We start from the raw sequence: 18,365 nt of genomic DNA, 5'->3' as shown, positions 1-18,365 counted from the left end.
GGTGTGTGGGTCTCTCATTGCAGTGGCTTCTCTTGTTGCAGAGCTCGGGCTCTAGAGCGCAGGCTTAGTAGTTGTGGCGCATGGGCTTAGTTGCCCCACGGCATGTGGGATCTTCCCAGACCAGGGATCGAACCCGTGTCCCCTGCATTGGCAGGCAGATGCATTGGCAGGCAGATTCTTAACCACTGTGCCACCAGGGAAGCCCCTGTCTCTTTATATTTTAAGTGTATTTCTTACAGGCAGTATTTAGTTAAATCTTGCTTTTTTATATAATCTGACTTTCTGTCTTTTTGGGTGGTGTTTAGACCATTTTTATATTTAATGAAATTATTGATATGGTTAGGTTTGAATCTGCCTATTTACTAGTATTTGTTTTCTGCTTGTCTCATCTGTTCTTGATTCTCTCTTTCTCTTTTTCTTCATTCTTTTGGATTGAATATTTCTTATTCCATTTTTATCTCCTTTATTCTTATTAGTGCTACTTGTGTGTGTGTGGTTTGTTTAGGGTTTATAGCATAACCTTTACCTTATTAATTACAGTTTACCTTCAAGTAATATATCAATTCACATATATTATAAGAACCTTACATTGTGTACTTCCATTTCCCCTCTCCTAGTCTTTCTGCTCTTGTTGTCATATGTTTTACTTCTACTTTTGTTATAAACCCCAGAATACACTGTTATAATTTTTACTTTAAACAGTTATTCTAAAGTAGTGTTTCTCCACTTCAGTATTATTGACATTTTGAGCCAGATGATTCTTTGTTGTTGTGGGGCAAGGAGGGGGGTGTTCTGTGCATTGTAGGATATTTAGCAGCACCCCTGGCCTGTACCCAATAAATGTCAATATCACCACCACTCCCAATCCTTACAAGCCAAAATGTCTCCTGGGGGCAAAATTTCCCCCATTGAGAACTACTGTTCTAAAGTGATTTTTAAAATAAGAAAATGTTTATATTTACTCACGTATTTGTCATTTCCAATACACTTCATTCTTTTATCCAGATTTCCATCTGGTAGTATCATTTTCTTCTGTTTCATGTAGTACTTTTTACATTTCTTCTAGTGGTTGTCTTTTATTTGTGCGTCTGAAAATGTCTTTTTTGCACCTTTACTTTTGAAAGCTGTTCTCACTGGTTTAGAAATCCAGGTTGATAGTTTCTTCCTATCAGTACCTTAAAGATGTGGCTCCGCCATCTGCTGCATTGTTTCTGATGAGAACTCTGCTGTCATTCGTCCTTTGTTCCTCTGTAGGATACGTTGTTCTCTACTCCCCAAACCCCACCTTTATCCCTGGCTTTCAGCAATTTGATTTTGATGTGCCTCAGTGAAGGTTTTTTTCTTGTTTTACTTACTGTTTGTTGAGCTTCTTGTATCTGTAGGTTATAGTTTTCATCAGATTTGAAATATTTCCATCCATTGATTCCTCAAAACTTTTTTCTGTCTGTCTCTCTTCTCTTTTGAAGACTCCAATCCCCCATGTGATGGGCTGCTTAAAGTCATCTCACCACTTAATGATGCCCTGGCTTTTAATTTTTCTCCTAGTCTTTTATTCATTTTAGACAATTTATGGGACACAGTTACATTACTTGGAAACAGTCTGATTAAGTGGAGAGACTCTGCAGGCCTCTAGAGCGCCCTGTGCAGCTCTCCTCCCATCAGTATATACTTTTCCTGTACTTTTCCTAGTGTTTTAGTTGTTACTCCATTTTTGCTCCATGTGGAAGTTCTCCTTGATAAATGTTTTGTGAATGAATGTGAACATATGCATTCATAATCTGGTGTTATTTCCCATGCCTCCTACTGTCTTTCTTTCACTACCATTTAAAAATAAAATCATCAGAAGAGTGGGGGAAAGCCATGAAGCATAAATATATGCTTATCATTTTTCTTCACTCACAGAAATTAGTGATATAAATTAGCTGGGGTTAGTTTACCTATTCTTAATCTATGTGGAGTCATGAAGAAAGAGAGAAGACTGGATTAAGCAAATCTGAAAAAAAACACAGCTGGGTTGGGCATGGAGAAGGAAAGATGAGTCAACTTAGCACAAAAGCATTCTTGCTTTGCAGGTTGTGTGTTGCAGCCCTGTCGGTGAATAACTTCCGTGACAACCGGGAGGCCCTGTATGGTGTATTTGATGGAGACCGGAACGTGGAGGTGCCCTACCTTCTCCAGTGTACCATGAGTGACATTTTGGCAGAAGAGCTGCAGAAAACAAAAAACGAAGAAGAATACATGGTCAATACGTTCATTGTTATGCAAAGGTAAAACTTAGAGCACCTGCCCTGTGTTTTCTTGCTCTTCTTTGAGTGTTTGCCATCTGGTTAGAAAAACAGGTGTCCAGTAATCTCAAAGCCTATCGTTGAACATGCGTTATTCAAGATGCATTCAGGCGATTTGGTTTTGCCCAAGTATCAGGGCTGGACTGTGTTCCGTTTGAGACACACTGATGTTCAGACGACTTCGTTGGAGGCCGAGTCAGTGACAGGAATTCAGTTTCTCCTAGAACTGGTCTCACAGGCCTGTCGTGATTCCAGATTTTCACCAGATTGTTTACGACACACTCCCCTCACCCCAAATCATGTGAGCGCCAGACGCTCTTTAGACCTTCTGGCGTGTGGATTGCTCTTTGCAATGGACTATTTCCATCTCGGTTTGTTCCCCCTTATGGAACACTGTCACTGATTCGGGAAGTGCCAACCTTTGAGAACTTGAGATGGTCAAATTTTAGGCCAGGAGTTAAATCATTCTTCATATATTGTTTTTCCCCCTTCATTAAATGTTCAGACAGTGTTACTAGTAGAATCCTAGGCCATTCCCTGGAGCTTCTGGTCACTGTGGAATGTTGTTTCTAACTCTGAGGGCTGCGTGTTATGAGCATCCCCACATTCGAAGAGTTGCTCGCTCTTTTGCCGCTTTAAAGGCTTTGTAGGTTGTAAAGGAACTGCCTATTAATATTGTACTGCAGACACTTGCTCTTGTGGGACCAGGAAGTGGAGAGTGCTCTAAAGGTCATGAGAACAATGACTATCTTTTCTCTTTCTCTCCCTTTTCCCTGCCTTGATAATCTGCCAGAGGAAGTATCTTTGCAACAGGAGTAGAAAAAGTGTCTGCTAAGGAATGCTGGTCCAGAGAAGCCTTGAAAGTTCCCCTAAGTCATGAATACTCTTGAAGAGCTCAGTAGAGGCAAGCCCAGTGGGGTTCTTTGCTGCTTGACTCACCTGTCTTTCAGATTCTCAGTGGGCATGTGCAGTTAATAACTGACACTGATAACTAATATTTAGTGAGCCCTTAATATATACCAGTCATTGTTCTAAATACCTTAATGCCATAAGGTATAAGACAGGGACATCTATCTACACATCTCTCTACTTTTCTGTTTTGACCACCGTCTTCTTTTAGGAAAAAAGCAAACACATTTCATACATACAGACACACATAACACACACACACACCCTTCACACACTCCTAAGCGGTCTGCTTTTTATAGACCCCCAAACACTGGATAAGAATTAAGAACCTCAAACTCTGATTACTAGCTGTACTCCTCACAAATACCATCCTAATTCTGGCTTTGCCGGGAGAAATCATTGTGCCTTTGACAGGAGGAAAGCAGTGCTGCCTTGGCAGGGCCTAAAGTCCGGTCTGGTCGTAGATGTGCAGAAGTTGGAGTTTGGAGATCCAGGGTGTCAGCCCATCTCTAGGTCATTTGCTTGCCTCTTATTTTCCCTATTGGTTAACAGGATATGGGGTGTGTGGTGATCTTTTCAGCCCTCAGGAGAACTGTGTGTTCTCTGTGCCTGACATCCTAAGTTATATGAACAGGCAGCCCTGGTTTCCATCGCTAGTGGTGCCCCTTGCCTAAGCTAGACAGGGTCTCTGCCCTTGTAAACAGGGGTCTGTCTACTCAGGATCCGTCTGGGAGGCACTGCCGTCTGTGGGGCCTCTGATAAGAGTTCTCACCTCCTTCTGATTGTTAGAACTTGCAGGTGTCTTGTGTATTCAATACGTGTATGGACTGATGGTGAATAAAAGCACTTCGGAGCTTCATTACTAGAATGTCCTTTCTGTGAATATTCTAGAATAGACATCACTCATCTAGAAAGTCTGCACTGTATAGGACAAGAACATGAATGGTCCAGTACTTGAAAGCATGTCCCCCCAAACATCCTAATAAAGAGAGAGGGTGGTCAGGTAATTCTGAAGTGTCAGTGGGTGTAGTGTGTTTACACCTGCTCCTGTTAAGTGGTCAGTCCGGCTGTCCTCTCTCGGGAGCAGAGGGGATTTAGAGAGGGGGATGAAGAAAGAAGCGGTCATTCCCCCTGTCTTTCGGGCACGCCGATTCGGGAGTGGCAGGCTGGATGCAGCAGGATAAGGGCTCCTTGATTCCACAGCAGCTCCTTGGGTCTTCCGTGGTGAAGTGACACCTGCCCCAGTTGTGAGCAGACACCTCTCCGTGTGTGTGTGTGTGTGTGTGTGTGTATGTGTGTGTCAGATTCCACAGGCTCTTTTCCTGAGTTGAGCAGTGCCTGCTTTGGTGAAAGAGGCCTGGTGGAGCCCCAAGTTCTGTTTTTCCTCCTAGCCCCGTCCAGGGGTACAGTCTGGCAAAACTACATGTGACAGGCGTGTGTGGGTTTTTATCCCGTCTCTCCGTTTTCCAGGAAGCTTGGAACTGCTGGGCAGAAACTTGGAGGTGCTGCTGTCCTTTGTCATATCAAGCATGACCCTGTGGACCCAGGAGGACCCTTCACCTTGACCTCTGCTAATGTAGGCAAGTGCCAAACGGTTCTGTGTCGGGACGGGAAGCCGCTGCCTCTGGCCAGGTCATACGTTATGAGCTGTGAGGAAGAACTGAAGAGAATCAAACGGCACAAGGCCATTATCACAGAGGTAAGGAAGAGGGATTTTCCTCAGGACGGGGGAGGACGGGGCCAGGATCGTGGCAGAATCAGCCAGACAGCTTTTCCCACCAAAGGACGTTCTTTAAACATTGCAGTTGGTTTAAAATTAAAATTCCACATCCGGAGTAGCACAGAGCAAACTCTGCGTGTGATGTGTCTGGAGACATTACAATATACAGAGTAATAAAATAGTTATCGACGGCCTTTCTGCATCGAGGGCTGTGCCACGGTACCGTCTCATCCTCACAGCCGCTCTTCGGAGGCGCTTCGGCGGGGGGCTGAAGCCTCCAGCCCTGAAGTCACGCCGCTGGTCCTCCTGTCCTAGATCTGCAGCTTGTGGGCTACGACCTTGAAACCTTGAAGCCTCAGACTCGTCCTCCGTAAAGTGGGCATAGCCGTGTGTCTGTCCTGTCTTACGAGTCGCGTGTGCGCATCGGCGTACATGTAAGGAGGAGTTACTTTGGTTCATGCCATCTGCTCCACTTGAGTAAGGCAGTGAGCGGTTCTCAGCCAGGGGCCATCTCCCCCCCACAGGACACTTGCTAACGTCCGAGGACATTGTTGTTGTCACAACAGAAACGCTTGGGGCATGCAGCAGGTAGAAGCCAGGGATGCTGCTGAGCACCCTACAGCCCCACAGCAGAGCGTGGTTTGGCCCAAAATGTCAAGAGTGCCGCTGTTGAGAAACGCGGGTGTCAGTCTTCGTGACAGAAGATTCCCTGTAGCGCAGCTTCCAAAGTGGGCTGGAGGAATTGTGCTCCACTCACTAGCTCATCCTACAGTGTGGCTCACCTGCTGCGTACCTGAAACATGATGTGGGCTACAGACGTGATCCCCGGAGACACACGTCTGCCCCCAGGAGGTGTCCAGTCTTGTGGATAAAACCCCTGGAAGCATGTGTAGCTCGGGTAGGCAGTGGTGAACGTTTGCAGCTCAGTAGAGAAGGACTGTGACTCCCGGTAGACTTTGACCAAGGGCCATGAGAAAGATAAAGACTCGGGCTCCACCACGAGGGTCTGGCAAAGGAGGCCGCGTGTAGATTTTAGTTCCCTGCTTGTTCTAAGAGCAGAGAGGATTAAAATGGACACTAGACAGTCTCAGATGGGATTGAATGAAATTATTAAACGTATTGAATCAAATGTTCAACATGACACGATGCAAAGATTAACCATTTCTGCTACATAAATGCGTCACAGTTGGTGCTTCAGAGGTTTCTCCTGCTTTCTCTGCCTCCCTCTTCCTCGCTTTGTCTGTATCGCTGTGTTGGTTTTCTTTAATTTCCCTGCCTTGAGGTATGCCCCCCCACCACCAAACACACACACACAGACAAAATCATTGATTCTGATGTGGTGAGATCTTAAAGGGTTGGGCAGAACAGCGAGGGTAATTTTTGCCGAAATTCCACATTTTGGGGAAGAACAAATATATTAGGAGAATTAAGAGAGTTGAAAATGGTGCTTGAAGCCCTGCTTTAGTAATTTTACTTCGAATTGTGCTGCCTGCTTGTATGCGTGGCGGGATTGTCTGCGGAGCTGGGGGATGTACTCCCAAATGAAGGAACGTGGTAGGGTTGGGAAGGGAATGGGTATTCTCCGGAAGAAACACTTGCTTCGAGGGAGATGGTTTGACCATCACTATTCCCTCATCCCAGACACACATAAAAGTTGTCCGAATGGAGCCTCCTCTGGAAAAGCTGTTAAAAATAGGGGCATGTAGAGGCACGTCCTAGACCCGAGAACCTCAAACTTGAAGAATAAAGAACCGAGCAGGTACACCCTGGGGTTCTCTCCCCTCCTCTCCTCCAGCTTCAGAGTAAAGGCTTTTTATTGGCAAGTGGTCTGAAACTTTGGTTCGTGGTTTAAGTGGCGTGAACTCGGCTGGACTGAAGCAGGAGACTTTGTCGTCTCCATTTGCTGCCAGGGAAGTGAGTTCAGGGAAGCGGTAGGACCTGGCACTTCTCCTTAAGCATCTACCTCTCCAAACATGATCAGTTGTACCCAGCTAGTCACCCCAAGATTTCCCCACCAATTGTTTTTAACCTTCTTACGTTTAAAACAGTGCCTCTCCCCTCACTTCTGGACCTTCAGACATTACTGCCCCTGATGGTTGATGTGCTTTGGGGAGTGACCTAAGATTCCGGGCGTTATCTGGAACGCACCTGCCTCGGGGGCTGCGCCTCGGGAGCATTCAGCAAGGCTCTTCCTCTCGGGACCCCCGTGGGTTCCAGGAGGCGCTAATCAGCCATGTTGCTGTGTCAGATGATGGTCTGCTTTGGAGATAGACGGGTCCCAATAAAGGGAGTAACTGAGATACTTTCCATTTGTCCCTCCTGCTTCTTACCTGTCCCGGGCTTCTGCCCCAGGGTTCTGATGACAGGTGGACATGAACCACTCTCAGGAGGGTGGGCAGCCCCTCCCCCTGTGGACCGCGTGTCACGCTCCGGTGGTCCCCCAGGCAGGAGGCCCCAGGGAAGCCGCACGTCGCCCCGCGTGCTCCGTGGTAACGTCTGTTTGGAAACCCCTCTTCTTCCAGGATGGCAAAGTGAACGGAGTGACCGAGTCCACGCGCATCCTGGGCTACACGTTCCTGCACCCCAGCGTGGTGCCCCGCCCCCACGTGCAGTCCGTGGCCCTGACCCCGCAGGACGAGTTCTTCATCCTGGGCAGCAAGGGCCTGTGGGACAGCCTGTCCATTGAGGAGGCCGTGGGGGCCGTGCGCAACGTCCCCGACGCTCTGGCCGCCGCCAAGAAACTGTGCACGCTGGCGCAGAGCTACGGCTGCCGCGACAGCGTCAGCGCCGTGGTGGTGCAGCTCAGCGTCCCCGAGGACAGCTTCTGCTGCTGCGAGCTCGGCGCCGGCGGGCCCGTGCCGCCGCCCAGCCCCGGCACCTTCCCGCCCTCCGTCAGCATGGTCATCAAGGAGCGGCCCGCCGACGGGCTGGGCGTGCCGTCGTCCAGCAGCGGCCTGGCCTCGGAGATGAGCAGCGAGCTCTCCACGTCCGAGATGAGCAGCGAGGTGGGGTCCACGGCCTCGGACGAGCCCCCTCCGGGCGCCCTGAGCGAGAGCAGCCCCGCCTGCCCCAGCGAGCCGCGCTGCTCGCTGCACCCCGCCTGCCCGTCTAGCTCCTTCCAGCGCCAGCTGTCCAGCGCCACTTTCTCCAGCGCCTTCTCCGACAACGGCCTCGACAGCGATGACGAAGAGCCCATCGAGGGCGTCTTCACCAACGGCAGCCGGGTGGAGGTGGAGGTGGACATCCACTGTGGCCGCGCCAAGGAGAAGGAGAGGCAGCAGCCCCTGCTGCAGCTGCCGGCCGAGGCCAGCGACGAGGGCATCGTCATCATCGCCAACGAGGACGAGCCGGCCCTGCCCCGGAGGGCGGACTGTGCCGCCGTGGGGACCATGGGGCGCCGGAGGGCTAACGGCTCCGTGGCGCCCCAGGAACGGAGCCACAACGTGATAGAGGTGGCCACGGACGCGCCTCTCCGCAAGCCGGGGGGCTATTTTGCAGCCCCGGCTCAGCCGGATCCTGATGATCAGTTCATCATTCCCCCAGAGCTGGAGGAGGAGGTCAAAGAGATCATGAAACACCAGCAGCCGCCGCCGCCGCCACCACCGCCGCCGCCCTCACAGCTCCACGTGCAGCCGCCGCCGCGGCAGTGCCCGGGGGACCAGCTGCCAGACTGCTGTGACACACCGCTATGACCCACGCGCGTGCTGCTTAAAAATAAACTAACCAACAAAGGCTGAGTTGCCAGAGCCTCCCAGGCTCCCGTTAAAGCAGGGGTTTACTCCACGCCCTTCTCCCAGACGCTTTCCCAGCCTGTCTTTGCAGCCAGTCTGTAGGTTCCCCTTCTGTTGGTCATTTTTTAAAATAATTACCACTTTTCTTCTCGTGATGCTGTACCAATATGATTTAAATTTGTTAACTTCTTCCCCTAACATATCAGATGTGTAAAGACAAAGAACAAAAGGTTTAATATATTACAGAGAAACAGTTAATGATAATGTAATACTTTTTAAAGTGGCTTTGTGTTGTTTTGTTTGTCTGGAAGGCAGGGCAGGTTGCCAGTGCTAAATGATTTAATAATACTGTAATTCTGTATTTCTTTGCTGGGGGGTGGGGGGGGGAAAGCCTTTTTTTTTTTTTTTTTTTGTCTTGAAAATGATAGACATTTGTAGAATATGGAGACTAACTCCTAGGAGTTGCTTTACTCTGTCAGGTGACCTAAGTCACTGGATTCACTAATTTTCTCTGAGAGAACAGTTGATTGAAAAATTTCTATTGTAAATAGCTCAGTGTTGTATAGTGATGCTTCACATGTTTTGTAGTTTTGGCATAAGGGACTAAACAACTGACTTCCCTCCCCTCCCCCTCTGACACACCTTCCTGCCCATACCCCCTCATCCCCCCACCTTTTTAATTCATTGAATGATGAGCCCGAGCATTGCTGAGAGCATTGCTGTTCAAATAAGGTGGACCTTAGGCCACTGGAAACGAACCTGCACCCGAGGGGCCTCTGACCCTTTTTCTTCCTCTCCTGTTTCCACCCAGCCTCTTTTGTAGACACTTTTTAATTGTGTTCCTTACTGCTGCCACAATCAGCATGACTGTATAGAATTCAGTTAGATCATTTACATACCAAGAGTTATATTAAAGCAGAATGCACAAATGAACATGTCATTTTTGTTATAATAAATATAAAATTTACAAGTATTGGACCCATCTGCTTTTGTCTCAAGAGCCAGATGTGTCTTGCAGATGATCCCACCCAGCTTGGGTTTGGAATGAATGCATGTAACTTTGGGGTCATCAGATATTTCCGACTTTGATTTTTTTTTAAGGGAAAATACCCAACAGGCTAACCTACATTGAACGAACGTAGTGAAATCAACCCTGTGGTTAACAATACGCGTAGCTGGTCTTACAGCCTTTCTGTTTCTTCTTGTTATTGTGTAGGGTAGACGGTAAAAGGGGAATAGATGAGGTTGCATAGAGGAGATCCCTGGAAAACTCCCACAAAGCCAAGTTGGTTTCCAGGTCTCTCAAGGCCCCCTCAATCACCTGAACATGTTAATAGATCTTTTTATAAAAATTGGAGTATGGTTGATTAACAATGTACACCGGAGCTGGTTGCCTCGCTCTCTACCCCTAGCAGAAGTAATGTCAGTGCAGTGGGGTCCACTAGGAAATCCCGTATTCCTAGCTGACTTACTGGCCCCATTTACAGACTCTAGTGCCCCACCCCTCCCCGCCGACCCTGCATCTTGTGAACCATGTTTTGGAGATGCTGTGGGTCTTCTCTCTTGTTTCATGTGGACTAGCTTCCCAGGTAGAATGGTTTTCCTTCTTCAGATCTACCCTCCAGTGGTACCTGGCTGGTTCAGTGACAGGACATGGCAACTAGTCTTTCTTGTAGACTCGGTAATGGGCTGTCCATCCCCTCGCTGGGTGGTCAGATCAGAGGACCCCCCCCCCCCCCTTGTCTTGGTGACGTCCGTTCTTCATTCCGGACGTCAGGCTACTTGTACACTGTGTACTTTGAAAACCACTAAGGCTGTGGAAGGAGATTGAGTTCCTCTCAGCCCATAAGGGACCCAGTGACCAAGGAACTAGACTGCCCAAGCCCGGGCAGAGCTCTCTGCTCTAGAGCCGGAACAAAACCATCTGAGGGTCCCTGCGCCCAGCCCCACTCAGCAGCACCTTGCTGCCCTGTCGTCCCTCTGCTCCAGGTGGATCGGAGCAGACTTGGAAGGCTCTGGGTTTTCACCCCAGTGCCATAGTCACTACAGAAGATCTGGGCTGGCTCTCTGGCCTCCTCGGTGCTTAAATCCCCTGTGGACAGGGCTCACCTGTTGCCTGGAGCGGGGCCTGCCCAGATGGTCAGTGCGAATCCGATTCCACAGCAGCTCCCTTCCAGAGGAGCCACCAACACTTCTGCCCTGAGCATGGCCAACAGAGGCAGCAATAATTTGAGGAGTCCACGATGGGTCCCACAGCAACTGCTTGTGCCAGGGACAGCTGCTGGGACCAGCAAGTCCCAAGTGGGGGCTCAGCTCACGTCCTAACGTGTGTGGCCGACTGGGAGAAGGGGCACAGGCTTGGCGCTGCTGTTTTCCTAAGGCCGTGAGTTCAGCGCTTGCTTGCTTCTTAGACCATTAAGTCACATTGAGCACACGCCGCATATAAGGCACTATGGAGATAAAGGACAAAACTGCCCTTTGGAAGCTTGGGGTAAATAGGCATGTGGGTCAAAAGTAAGAGATGAGCACATGTTAAGCGGCTAAAGACGCGGAGACCTACTTCTAGGCCTCCTTGCTCTTGCTTAGGAGTCTCCCAGTTATTGCCTGAGGAGGAGTTTCTTTTGACTTCTCAGCAAGGAAGCATCTAATAATGTATGCAGAACTGCTTATAAAACTGTGAACTGCTTAATTGAAGATTCCTCAAAGCCACGGGATCTCCAGGGTGAGCCTGAGGGGGAAGGGCATCCCCCAGCCCCGCCCCACACTGTCCTTCCTGCTGGGAAGGCCAGCGAATTGGGGAGAGGGCTGGCGGGTGGGTGGGTAAGAGGCTGGAAGCTCTGACGGGGCTCGCAGCCTTGCTAATAGACTCAGAGCTCCCTACCGAGGGCCCTGGAGGTTGCTTGGTGTTGGATCAGCCACAGGCTGCCACGTGTGTGCCCACGGAATAGTGGCTTTCCGGAGGGCACCAGGGCCAGGCTCAGGAGCCCCGACTCCCAATCTGACCTGGTTTCTCTAGATTGCTTTTGTCACAGCACCACCTGCTGGTGAGATTAGATTTTGGGTGGAAATGGGCATGACTCTTGGTCTTTCTCCTGCCCCTCTTCCAAAAGAAAGTTTCAGTTACTTTCATTCCTAGACACCTGACAGAAAGCAATCTCCAGCACTATTAAGTAGTCAGAGAAATATTAGGGACACTGACGTGCAGACATATCAAGATGTGTAGCTGGAATCATAGCATCGACCTGGGAGAGAGGAAGTCAGTCTCCAACATCCAATTCTCCATTCCCCGTAGGGAAGAATAAATAAAAACCCCCTAATATGCCTTGGATCTAATAGGACAACATCAGCTCATTGCTGGCACTGCCCAACGAGGACAAAGCACAATTCCCATGCGAACACTCCTCAGAAGGCACTTTGAATTCACTTGGACACGTCAGGAAATAGAATTTTTGGACAGTGTGGGGTTTTTGTACAATGTGGTATCTGCCCTCCCTTCCTCCCCAGTGATCAAACCACGTAATTTGTAGATAGTAAAGCCTTATGTAAGTGGAAGTATTGTCATTGTTGTAAGTAAAGAACTAAGGGTGGTCAGATAGAAAATAATTGGGAACACAGAAAAAGTAGTTCTTTAAGTTGAAAACTCCCAGAGAGGAAAAAAAACCAAAAACTCCTAGGAAACATCTGTTGGAACTGTTACAGGAGGGAGGGATGATGTCATGGTAGAAAAAATAGGTTTTCCTCATTTCTTGCCATTGAATTTCTTTTGCTTTCAGTTCATCCCCCCAAAATGCATTTTGTGCAAATGGATCTGTGCAAACTTTATTTCCCTATTGTTGTTCACCTGTTGTGAACTGATTCCTATTGCTGCGTCTTTGAAAGATGGCTCTCAAGGTTGTCCCCTCACCCCACCTTTACCAAAATCGCAACCAAGTTCAGACTTAGCTTGGCAGATCCACTGCCCTGATCAGTAACAAAGCAGGAACTACACCTAGCAGACGAAGCTTTGGGTGAGAGATAGGAAGCAAGCTCCACAGCCAACCTCACACCCACCCGATCCACCATGTCCATTCACGCCACGCGTTTAGGAAGCACCAGCCAGAGCCGCCAGTGTGCTCAGCTCTGGGTCCGCTGCCCAGGACCACAAATGCAGCGGGGCTTGGGTGCCACGGTGGCTGTGCTGACCTCCTGAGGTCTTGGTCTCAGCCAGTTGAGGGCAGACTACAGGCCCTACATGTTGCCCCCTGCCTTCTAGAAGACTAAGGTTGAACCTTGACAGGAAGAAAGGGCCCAAGGGGTCCCCGAGGCCGCCTTCCACTTTTCAGGCTGTGTGGTAAAGTAGAAAGCCACGCTGTCCCCTGCCCTGAATTTAAGGACCCATAAACAAGTGCTGCTTTTGTTGGGCTCCAGTTCATTAGTCCTTCCATTTTCTTCTAAATCAGAAACACAATGTTCTATCCTGTTCAGAGGGGGAATGGCAGAACACGCGGAGAACTTTCTCCCGTCTGCTTATGACTAGAACTTCTCGCACTGTCATTCCTCTCTTCTTCTAAAGCCGTGGAAGTAAAACTGGCTTCAGGCTGAAATTTCAAGTACTTTCTAGTCATTACTATTTCTTAGGTCTTATTCCAATAAACTGAACTTCCCCCTAATTCCTAATCTTATCTATTGGAAGAAAGTTGAAATGGCAACTAAGATCATTTTCCCAAATGGCGCAACTCCAGCTGTTGCCTTTTCCTGAACTCATGTACAGGTCATTTCCCTTTCTGAGTCTTTAAGAAAACTGCTTTGCAGTTAACATTTGGAGGCTCTTTTTTTTTTTTTTTTTTTTTTTTGATGTGGACCATTTTTAAAGTCTATTGAACTTGTTACAATGTTGCTTCTGTTTTATGGTTTGGTTTATTTGGCCCCGAGGCATGTGGGATCTTAGCTTCCCAACCAGGGATCGAACCCGCACCCCCTGCATTGGAAGGTGAAGTCTTAACCACTGGACCGCCAGGGAAGTCTCATCTGGAGGTTCTTAAGTCAGTTTTCCACTTAACAGAAATTGCCCTGTAACCCAGGAATAAATCATGCATGCAAAATAAAGTCTTTTGTTTGTTTGATGGTCTACAATGCATCTTAAGAACTACTCAAATACTCCTTTTCCTAGAGCGTTTCAGTAGGTTAAAGATAGTTCATTGAAATGTGGCCCACCCCTGCTTATCCTAAGCACAATCACCCACACTTTTTCCTCAGGAGCTGAAACCACCATCTCTCACAGGTAAACCCACAGGACTTTTTTCCTGGAAACTTCATTGGGCATGTATTTCAATGCTGTCTGCATATAATTGGCATATACCCTTCATGTAAACATTTTTGAGTCCTCCAGCTTTCAAATTTAAAATCTCATCGTGATATTCCTTCGATTACAACGTGTTGGGTTTTGTCTTCACTCCTTTTCTGTTACCAACACATGTTCTAAGGGATGAGATGCTGAGTGTTGGGGAAAGAAAGGGCCATGGGCAGGAAAGCCCAAGCCCACCTGTGTGACCACAGTGGTGGCTCTCCTGTCCATTTCCATCCAGTCTGAGCATCGTGGGGCAGGAATGATGATCTCGAGAGTTCACCCAGTGCCCAATTCTAGGCAGAATCCAAACTGTTGCTCTGCTGAGTGGAATTTTCTTTCTTCCAAAGATGGAGGCTCTCTAACCTCCTTCATAAACTGTTGACCATCTACAGGCAGAAGTTGAGTCCCCACTCTGTGCAGAAGTGCCGGGGTTGGTGGAGCACAGTGAGAGGCCCACAAGGATGAAAAACAAAGCACATTTTAAAAGGTGCTACTACTCGGCATCCCTGGTGGCGCAGTGGTTAAGAATCCGCCTCCCAATGCAGAGAACATGGGTTCAAGCCCTGGTCTGGGAAGATCCCACATGCCGCAGCGCAACTTAAGCCTGTGCGCCACAACTACTGAGCCTGCGCTCTAGAGTCCGCGAGCCACAACTACTGAGCCCGTGTGCCACATCTACTGAAGCCCGCACACCTAGAGCCTGTGCTCCGCAAGAGAAGCCACCGCAGTGAGAAGCCCACTCATCGCCACCAAGAGTAGCCCCCGCTCGCCCCAACAAGAGAAAGCCCGTGCGCGGCAACGAAGACCCAATGCAGCCAAAAATAAATAAATTTTTAAAAAGATGACGCTACTACTGCAGAGACCCACATAACCAAGAATGCAGGGAGACGGGGTGGGTCTCCAGGTCTGAGGTCGCAAAGGACCAACCCCAAGCTCGGAATTCTCTTTAAATCCCAGCCCCGCAGGGTGGTCACTGAGATCCAGCACTGTGAGTTCTTCCTGTCCACCAGTGGCCTTCAAACGTTTCTGTCGTGACTTCCTGAGGGATGCTACTGACTTCCCACCTCCAATGAACAAAGAAGGGGGAAGGGCCCACCTGCCACCAGCTGTTCCTCATTAATGCCCAGCTCGGATTCCTTCCTGCAATGGAGAGCCAGTAATAACCTTGACCGCTTCTACCCTAGAAGCCTTGCCACAAACAGAGCCTCTTCCAAGTGTGCAGAGCGCAGAGGGTGCAAGGACAGAGCAGACGGACCCTGGGCCTGCTTTTACAGAGCTTTGAAGACTCACTCTTGGGACGGAAAAGAACAGAGAGACCAATGCTCCTTTGCTCTGCCCATCAAAACCATTTCCTAGCTGTTTTTCTCCAATAGGCAGGGTTTTATTTTGAGCAACTTCGAATTCTACACACCTGTGGAAGATGGACACAGCAGTTTTCTCTAGCACGCTGACCTCAGAGCTCCCTCTGCTTCACGTTTAATTCCTTTTCTGCAACCCATCCCTGGGTACCATACCTGAGATAAACATGCCCATTTGTTTAAAAAAAAAAAAAAATGTTTGCAGCCTTTTCCCCTCCACTCCAGCACACTGAGGATGGGCCTCACTCACTTGTGGAGGCACAAGGCTCTCCACATCCAGGGTTGAAGATGGGTCCCTTGGCCTCCACTGGAAATCCCTGACTTCCTTTTCGCTTCCAGCTGGGCCAGAAATAAAATCACTGGTTCATGCAGATGGGCACCCTGCCTACTGTTTGCAACTTCCAGCCGCCTCCATCCCTTCGGTCCTGGCCTCTGCCCCTCGCCCCTCCTCCCCATTCACGCCCTCCCTCCTGGCCATTCAGCTGCCCTGGTCTGGGTGCTGCTCACCACGGTCACCGTGGTGGGAGGGAGGATGGGGCTGGACGTTGCAGCAGCTGCCACAGCCGATCACTGCCTTGTTCAACCTCTCCACTTTGGCCCACAGCCCTCTTTCTTGGCCTTTGAGCCGGCTATAACTGCTTCTTCTCCGCCACATTTTGCCGGCTCTTCTGCCAGATCCTAAGAGTTGGGTTCCGCACTCCTCCCTTCACCTCTCACTCTCACTCAAGGCTCGTCCAGGGGGCGCTCATCGTCCCCCCCGCCCCGCCCATGTCCACACCGCCTCCTGGACACCTCCCTCGCAGGACTCAGGCGCCACAAACCCAACGTACCTCAAACCTGCACCTCCTGCAAGCCCTACGCTGGCAGAGCCTGTCTTCGGTCACCAAGTCCTGTCAGTTCTACTTCCTAAAACCTCCTGGTGGAGGAGATGGACAATGAATAAGCAAATCTTTAAAAATGAATATGATTATTTCAGATGTAAAAAAAAAAAGTGAAAAAACAGAAGAGGAAAATGGAATCAAGAATGATATTTGACCTAAAACCTGATGAAAAGAAGACAATTAAGATCTGGAGGCAGAGAATTTCAAGCAGAGGAAACTGCAAGGTCAAAACCCCGGGGTGGGGACCTAGAGTGTTGGGATATTAGAGGAGTGGCCCATATCAGCTTCCCTCCTCCTTGCCCCGGCTCTGAACCAAAGGCGAAATAAGACAGCAATAAGCAGCAGGGGCAGAAAGGTCAACTTCACTGCTTAATGCTGACAGTAGAGAATGAGGGCTGTGTCCCTGTATGAGGGGGCTTCCGACTACGGAAACCCCTCAGCAGTCAGCCGCTAGGCGGAGGCGGAAGCCCTCAGGGCTCTGGGGCAGAGAGCGCCCCCTGGGGGCGGGGAGGAAGCTGAGAACACGGCTCCTGAGGGGGCGGGGCGCGGGCTGCGCATGCTCAGTGTGTCCTCTCAGACTCTCGCGAGAGAGCGCTGGCGCCGCCCTGCAAGACGGGTCCTGGGGCTGCGTGGTTAGAGGTCGGGAACCCAGGCCTGGAGGGTGTGAGGTGAGGCCGCAGACCTCCGCCAAGGCCAGGGGCTTGAGAGAGCTCTCGTCTTCCAGGAGGTTGGCACAAGGCAGGTGCTTAGTAAACAGTTTCTCAAGGGTCCTCACGCTCAGGCGCCGTCCCCTCGGCCTGAGCCCTCCAGCCGCCGACGCGCACCTGTGCGGCTCGCGCCGCGGCCTCTGGGCCCCATACCTTCGTTTCCCGTGCGTTGCAACCACCGTAAATGTCCACCCAGTAATGGACGAAAATCCCAATGCGCCTGATTTCAAACATTTGGAAACTGCCTCCTGTAAGTCCTCTCACACTGGTCACGGTTGGGGTCCGGGGTTTTGATTGGGAATTTGTGGCCCCAGCGCTGTGTCCCTGAGTCGGGACTGGCCTGGGTGGCTTTTGAGCAGCACAGGGACTCGGCCTCTACTGGACAGGGAGTCACTCTTCCCCAGGCCCCTGAGACTGAGGTGTGTGGGCGGTGGCGGGAGGAGGAGAATCACCGGAAGTTCAGGATTATCACCCACTCTCCCCAAGAGACTCCCAGGAGGTCCGCTCAGCCTCCACGTGTGGGAGCCGCTGACTCCTGCCTGGCTCCGGGGACTTGAGAGCTGGAGGGAAGAGCTTTTTAAGCCAGGGCCGAAATGCAGCCTTCCTCTGGGTGGCTTTGGGCGTGTGGATTGATTTATTTCCTCCTCTCCTTCTGTTTTGCAGCGCTTTTACCCAGGGTTGTGAGAAAGAAATTCAAGGGTGCCCGCCGTGCTGATCTCTCTGACGGAGTGAGAACCAGAACTAACTACGAGTTTTTGATACTCAGCAAAATGTTACTTTCCTCCGTGGATTGGTGAACATGACTCGTGTTAATTCAGCTATTGGCAGGAGCTGCATGGTGGCGCGGGGCACTACGGTTTCGCTGGTCTGCAGAGAGTCCCTTCCCTTCTGTGCGGAGAGACCCCTCCCCTGTTTGAGTCCTGCTGTTGGCCCTTCAAGCGGCAGCGCGTTAACACAGGTATGAGGTGGAACCCTTTTCATATGTTTGGGTGTACTAGACATTGGCTGCATCCCCACATTTCCTCTGGTTGAACTTAATAGAGTTCCTTGGCGCTGTGAGAGGTGCCTGGTGAGCTGCTCCCACCCACCCACTCCAGGGTCACCTGCCCAGGGTGTGTTTGTGAATTTCCTAGGGACGGATGACTTTGGCCGTGGTTAGGCATTCCCCTGTATCTCTCTATTTTAAATTGCTTATTTGGCCCAGGACAGGCCATTTCACATCCTCAGTGATCAATAAATATTAAGTAAATTATCCAAAACCAAGTGGAAACCGCAGTCTGGATAATGAGCTGATTTATGCCTTTAATGAATCTCAGCCATTGTCACCACGGTGAGCAGCATTGGGAATTTGCTTCTCTCATGTCATTCTTCACATGACATGAGCCGAAGACAGATTGGAACAGCCACCGTTCGGGGGTTTTCTCAGGGAGCAGGACTCTTCCCAGCAG

General features: G+C 49.8%; 1 protein-coding gene across 1 annotated transcript in view; it reads left to right on the top strand.

The window, feature by feature from the left end:
* Positions 1 to 8,606, top strand: part of PHLPP1 (PH domain and leucine rich repeat protein phosphatase 1) — a 207,139-nt gene extending 198,533 nt beyond the window's left edge. Inside the window, exons 15-17 of the mRNA XM_065889414.1 lie at positions 2,073 to 2,267; positions 4,665 to 4,893; positions 7,437 to 8,606. Of these exons, the coding sequence (XP_065745486.1) occupies positions 2,073 to 2,267; positions 4,665 to 4,893; positions 7,437 to 8,606 (1,594 nt within the window). The remainder of the gene's footprint in view (positions 1 to 2,072; positions 2,268 to 4,664; positions 4,894 to 7,436) is intronic.
* Positions 8,607 to 18,365: the final 9,759 nt, after the last annotated feature.

The sequence above is a fragment of the Phocoena phocoena genome, chromosome 13 (genome assembly GCF_963924675.1).
Source record: "Phocoena phocoena chromosome 13, mPhoPho1.1, whole genome shotgun sequence".
NCBI lineage: Eukaryota > Metazoa > Chordata > Mammalia > Artiodactyla > Phocoenidae > Phocoena > Phocoena phocoena.
Note: the sequence above shows the minus strand (reverse complement) of the source record. Positions and strands in the feature narration are given on the sequence as shown.